Here is a 7005-nt window from a genome sequence, read left to right as displayed (position 1 = left end):
GGTCCGGGCCCTGCCGGCCCCGGTGGCTTCCCTTCTGGGCGGGCGGGAGCGAGGCCCGCCCGTGGGTGTTTGTGTTTGCGTCTGCGGCCGCGGCTCTGGAGAGGAAGCATCTGTGGGGGCCTGGTGCGCGCGGGCGCGCGTGTTTGTGTGTGTTTCCTCTGCCGCGGGGAAATGGCTGCTGTTGCTCCTCCTGGGCCAGAGGAAGAGAATGAGGTAGTGTTTTTGTACCTCTGAGTAGGATAAAGAGTGTTGGGAAGAGGAGCGCGCCTCTGGGGAAATGAGGTTGGAGAAAGGCGAATGTGTGAGTGGGCTGCAAGTTGGGACTTTGGCGGGCGGGGAGGCGGCCCTGAGGGTGTGTGTCGGGTGTGGGGATGACCCATGTCTCTGTCAGAGGCGGCGAAGGTTCCGGGGTGTGTGTGTGTGTGTGTGTGTGTGGTGAGGTGGGGGTCAGAGGTCCAGGACTCTGGGGGCGGGATCCTTGTATCCGGGACCCCTAAGTGGCGTGTCCCTCCCCTTTGTGGCCGAGGCTCCGAAGCCTCGCAGGTGAGAGCTGCTTCGCGGCGGCTAACCGGGTAGGGCGAGTGTGTGCTGCACACGTACAGCAGCCGGGCCGGGAGAGCTGCGCGTCCCGGCAGCGCCGCTGTTCTCGGGGCCGCGGCAGGGAGCGCGCCGGCCTGCAGCGCGGCCTAACCGCCTCCGCTCCCGCCCGCCTCCCGCGGGCCTCCCGGGACGCATCCCGGGCTGCCGAACCGCGCGGGCCCTGGACGCTTTCTCGGGCCTGGGCAGGTGAGGGTCGGAGGCGGGACGTGCCGATTGCGGTCGCCTCGGCCGTCTCCGCGACTCCTGAGGAGAGGCGAAAGCATATTTTGGCGTTGGAACTGCAAGCTCTTCCCCCGGCCAGCGGTGGGACCCGAGGGAAAGTGAATCAAAGCAGTAAATCTCGGGAATACGCGGTGTCGAGATCTTTTCTTTTCACTTTTTTCTTAAGGCTACGTGGAGGGCTTAAGTACATGTTTTGAGTTTTCGTTGCAAATACTTTACGGTTGGTAAATTGTATACTTTTTTTTTAAGATAAATATTTTCTCGGAGGGGCGGGGAATAGAAATGGAAGCTGGCTTCCCTGTCCTGTGCTGTTGATGGGATTGGATCGATTTTGTGCATTTGAAAATTGTTTTATCCTGCCTCCTAGGGGGAAAGGCGTGTACACGCCTAGCTGAGGAGGTTGGTGAGGATGAGGAAGTTACTGGAGCTGTCATCCTCCTTAACTCCGCTGGGTATTTAGCTTAGGCTGTTTAGATAGATTTATGTTCACGCAGTTTAGCCGAGCCATTTGTACACATTGGAACCATAGTACTACGTTTTAGGAGATACGTTATTGCCTCTAGTTATCTTAATTGTCAATCAAGATAGTTGTGCACAAACACGTTTTCCCTCAGTCTCCAAAATCCAGATCAAACAGCCTCTATTGTCTATTCAGCGTGGGCTCCTGGAAATCTATTTTGAGAGTAGTCTTAGTAAAAGGCAACTATAAAGAGAAATCTGCCAATAGGTGTACAGTGCATTTGAGAATTAAATATAAATACCATTTGGATAATTATTCGTTAATTTACTTTACTTCACCCTCTTTCCATTTGCATCTAGTTAGCTCATCTAGCTAAAACTCTATGGATAAAGTCATGATAATATATTCGATCCTTGAAGGCCATACTCTGTATAATGGCCGGAGATTGGTCCTTTCTGAACCTGGTCTCACCAAGAAATGTTCTGTGCTGTTCATTGGGAAGTGGGGTAACAGTAGGAGGGGTGGATAGCTGTTTTCTGTGACCATTACTGGAAAAACAACACCCAGTTTAGTGGGACAAGGACTGTTTTACAGACCTTGGAACTCAGTCTGTGCCATTTTTCTTAGCTGTTTGACCTAAGGTAAGGTACTTCAATATCTATAAGCCTTTGGTTTCTCATCTGCAATAAAGAGATAATACACTTATAGTAAAGTTGTCTGAGGATAGAATGAAAAAACATGTTTGGCACGTAGTAGATGCTTAGTTAAGTATTACTTCCTCCTGCAGTACTGACTGTGGGCATTGAAAAACAAGTACAAATACTCATTTAATTACTGAAAGCAGTATTATGTAACTAAGTTAAAAATCAAGACAATAGAACATTTCAGAGTCCTTTGATATACATAAGGTATAGATAAACAACTTAATATATTTTAGAATTGTTTTTCTAAAAATAAGACTCATTAAAATGCCTAGTGTACTAGTTTATAGAGACTGTACAGTCATACTTAATACTTTTTCATACTTTTTAATATGCTATCTCTCAGTTTCATTACTCTTTTAATGAGTTCTTGCTATGTAGCCCTGGAAAAAAATATTTAAGCTATATGTAGCACATGTGTGTTCCAATACAATCAAACATTAAAAAGAATCAAAGAACTAGAGTTTATATAGGTCCACAAAGTATAAGTGCTACAAACATTGCTATATAATTCTTTTAGTTTATGTTGACTGATTCTGGTAAACAAAACCTTTGTAATATGTTCCTGAATGAAAGCAAAAATTTTCTATCAACTTTAAATAATTTTCTATTTTTATTCTGTGTAGAGAAGTAAATGTTCTGTTCATTTACTTTTAACTATATTGTGGTGGAAAAAATAATGGTACGGAGTTTAAGGCAAAGGCAATAGATTAATAAATGATTTTTTCTCTCCTTTTTTGATGAAGCCAGAGTAAAAAGAATATGAGAGAAGTTTTATTGGCTTAAGTTTGTAATATCTTTGTTTACCAATGCCAAGTTTCCTAGTTAGGTCTTATATCATTATTTATATTAGCAATATTAAACTTTAAAAAAAACCTAGCAAAGCGCTAAAATTTCAGCAAATTTGTGAAGGATTTTTGTGAAGGATAGTAGGGACAATTTTATTAGGATGCAAAATGTCATGGTTTTGTTAAAGTGAGTGTGTTATAGGTATGTGTGCATTTACAACAAACAATTATCTGCCATGTTGTTATTTAAAGGAAGAATTATTCCCTTAAAATTATAAATGATAATTTTCAATACTCTAAAAACAAAATAGAATTTTGCCTTTAAGTATTTGGTAATTTTCACTAGACATTATGAGTTATAGTATTTTAAAACCTCATACTTTTTTTAATTTGGGAGAATTGAGGAAAACATTTCTGTAATATGAAAATGATGATAAATTAATAAATTAAGATTTGTAGACAGCAAAATTTATTATTATGCTCATGCTGTTATTGTTTAAAGGAATTAGGTTCCAACAAAATCAAGGTGGCAAATTGTTTAGGTTTTTAATGTAATGTTACTTAAATGGGCTTTTAAACAATCTTTCCAAAGATTGTCTTAAATTAGTGGGAATTGAAATACTTATAACTTTGTGTGTCTATTAGTTTGAGTAATGCTACTTGTGGTAATAATTACACTCCAAAATTTCAATGACATAACACATGTAAGTTTATATTTTGCTCATATAACAGTCCACTGCAGGTGCTCCTGGTTAGTAGACTTGTGACTTTCCTCCATCTGGGAATTAGGTACCCAGACTCCTTATGTCTTATAACTGCACCATTCCCTAAGGCCTTGGAGCCCTGCCTATTACCCACAAACTATTTCTTAAGAATCCCCAGACTTAAAATGACAAACATCTGCCCATATTTTGTTGGTGAGAATTTGTCAGAGTCTTATTTAAATGCAAGGGAGATAGGAATGTAGTCTCTGGATAGTGGACAGCTTGGGTCATTTCATGATGTTATTTTAGACGGTAGCATATATTTATGAAATTATGTCTAAAAATGAATTATAATTCTTAAAAATTGTTTTCTATCTTCAAAGAGTAAAATTAGGGGGAGGGAGAAGAGAAGGGAAGGAATAAAAGCCATAAGAGGAGGAGGAGGAAGGAACTTTCTGCTATGAGGGATTTGAATGACAAGGGAACTTCAGCTATTTAAAGATACATATTTTACAGAGAACATTACAAATGTATTTTATAACCATTAGTGGGTCTCTCCTAAACTATCCACTTATTGTCATTGTGGTCTACTGGGTTCTGGCTGTTTGAGTTGTTTCTCTTTGTACTTTGAAATCAGTTGACTTTGAATTTCAGTTTCTGGGGTATAGTTTCATGGAAAATATATTTTTTGGATTTTCTTTTTCTGTTGTTGATTTCAAACATTATTATTATTACTTACATGTTAAGAAAATATCATCTATGTGGGCCTTACCATGTTTTATTCTTTGCTCTTGGCCATTTTTGTAATTCTAATGTCATTATATTAATATATGTGATCCTTAGAACAATAAATCATCAAGTAAACATGAAGTAAAGGATTAATTATTAACTTGTACTCATGTTTTATGATGAAAATACTTCAACTTTAACTGTACTGACACCAAACCTCTACTAAATTAAATGCATATTATCTCTGGACAACTTTAATTTTAATTGAATTGAAATTTATTCTTTCATTGCCTAGGAATCTTGTAATGTGAAACCTCAGCTCCATGGTCCACCTATGCTTATTTTTATTCTGAAGAGTTTGGGGGTCTGGAGAGTTTTATATATATCTATAGTCTCCAAAATGAAGATTTTTGAGTAGTCTGGTTAACTCTGTGGCAAATATTTGTAAATATTTTGCATTTTGAAAATTAAAAACCTTATCCAGGGGCCCATTTTGTACCTATTATTATACTCAGTTCTAAAGAGAAGTATGAAAGAAGTAGGAGAAATCCTCGTGAAACTCAGAGCTTATGAGTAAGGGAGATAAAACTAGTTATTCAAAACAATAAACTGCAGGTCTCCATAGAATGAACTGTTTACAGACATTGTGAGAGGAAGTAACAAAATGGAATGGTGGGTAAGTCAGGGATTACTTAGGGAAAGAGTTGAGAGGTTTTTTTTTTGTTAACAGCTTTTTTGAGATATAATTCACTTACCATAGAAGTCTATTTAACATATATATCTCAGTAGTGTTTAGTATATTTCATATTTGTGCAACCATCACCACAATTTTAGAACATTTTAATCACCTGAAATATAAATTCTGTATTTTTTAAGAGTTAGCCGTCATTTCCCCACACTCTTAGGCTAGGCTTTTCTATTTTACTTTTCTATTTCCTGACTATATATTGGCTTTTCTATTTTACTTTTCTATTTCCTGACTATATATTGCCTCTTCTGGACATTTTATACAAATGGAATCATAATAGAATATGTGGTCTTCTTTTACTTTCCCTGTTTTCCAGGTACATTTGCATATGTACTTCATTCTTTTTATGACTGCATAATATGCCATTGTATGGATATACCACATCTTGTTTTATCAGCTGATGAGCATTTGGGTTGTTTCTACTTTTTGCCTATTGTAAATTGTGCTATGAACAGTCATGTGTAAGATTTCGAGTGTATAGTTTTTTTAGTTTTCTTGCGTATATGCCTAGGAGTGGAATTGCTGGATCACATGGTACCTCTATGTTTCAACTCTTGACAAATTTTCAGAGTGTTTTCCAAAGCAGCCTCACCATTTCACATCTCTTCCAACAGTGAGTACAAGGGCTCCAGTTCCTGTAAATCCTTGCCAACTTTGTTATCTTTTCGATCATAGCTCTCCTAGTGGGCATTAAGTAGTATCTCATTGTGATTTTGATTTGCATTTCCCTAATGAAGCTGAGCATCTTTTCATTTCCTTATTGGCTATTTGCGTATCTCTTTTTGAGAGATGTATATTCAGATCTTTTGCCCATTTTTAAATTGTTTTTTTATTTTTATTGAGTTGTAAGAGTCCTCTGTATATTATAGATACAGGACCCTTATCACGTATGTGATTTGTAAATATTTCCCCCCATTTAGTAAGTTGTCTTTTCACTTTGCTGATGGCCTTTTAAGAATGAAAGTTTTTAATTTTGATGAAGTCTAGTTTATTTTTTCTTGTTGCTTGTGCTTTTGGTGTCATATCTAAGAAATCATTTACTAATCTAAGCTCACAAAGATTTATTTTTCTGTTTTATCCTGTTTTTTATAGTTTTAGCTATTATATTTAGATCTTTGATCTATTTTGAGTTAATTAACCGTATATGGCTTGATGTAGGGAGTCTAATATTATTCCTTTGCATGTGGATATCCAGTTGTTCAGTACCATTTGTCGAAAAGACTATTCTTTCTCTTGATAGCATTGTCTTGTCACTCATCAAAAACCAATTAAAATTAAATGTGAGGTTTATTTCTGGACTTTCAATTTTATTCCATTGATCTATATAATTTTGCCTATACCAGTACTGTCTTGACTGCTTTAGCTTTGTAATTAAGAAGTATGAGTCCTCCAACTTTGTTCTTCTTTTTCAAGATTGTTTTGACTATTTGGGGTCTTGTATTTCCATTTGAATTTTAAGATTACCTTGTCAATTACTGTGTAGAAGCCAGCTGGGATTTTGATAGGCATTGTGTTAAATCTATAGATCATTTTGGGGAGCACTGCCATCTTAAAAATATTAAATCTTCCTATTCACAAACATGGGATCTTTCCATTTATTTTGATCTTCTTTGATTTATTTCAACAATGTTTTGCAGCGTTCAGAGAATTTTAAAATTGTTGCATTTATTCCTAAATATTTTACTCTTTTAGATGTGATTGTAAATAGAATTGTTTTCTTTTGCTTTTTTTTTTTCTTTTTTGAATTGTTTTCTTAATTCGATTTTTGGGTTCACTGCAAGTGTATAAAAATACAGTTGATCTTTGTGTATCAATTTTGTATTTTGCAGCCTTGCCAAACTTGTTTATGTGTTCTAATGGATTTTTAGTGGATTCTGTAAGATTTTCTGTATAACAAGGATCATGCCATCTACAAATAAATATAGTTTTACTTTTCCAATCTGGATGTATTTTATTTCATGCCCGATTGTCCTGGTTTAAATCTCTAATACATTGTTGAAAAGAAGTGTCAAGAGCAGAAATCCTTGTCTTGTTCCTGATCTTGGGGGGAAAG

The 7005-nt window shown here is 37.1% G+C and overlaps 1 protein-coding gene across 2 annotated transcripts in view; it reads left to right on the top strand.

The window, feature by feature from the left end:
• The first annotated feature begins 74 nt into the window (after positions 1-74).
• The window catches only part of CNOT6L (CCR4-NOT transcription complex subunit 6 like), a 99670-nt gene continuing 92739 nt past the window's right edge, over positions 75-7005 (top strand). The window contains exon 1 of one of the 2 annotated variants that reach the window (XM_011360581.2): positions 75-213. In XM_011360581.2, coding sequence (XP_011358883.1) covers positions 209-213 — 5 coding nt within the window. In that variant the 5' untranslated portion in view covers positions 75-208. Of the gene's footprint in view, positions 214-512; positions 544-7005 lie in introns of those variants that run through there. The other variant, XM_023530885.1, reaches the window with a different exon arrangement.

The sequence above is a fragment of the Pteropus vampyrus genome, unplaced genomic scaffold, assembly GCF_000151845.1.
Source record: "Pteropus vampyrus isolate Shadow unplaced genomic scaffold, Pvam_2.0 Scaffold56, whole genome shotgun sequence".
Taxonomy (NCBI): Eukaryota; Metazoa; Chordata; class Mammalia; order Chiroptera; family Pteropodidae; genus Pteropus; species Pteropus vampyrus.
This window is presented reverse-complemented; position numbering and strand designations above follow the sequence as displayed.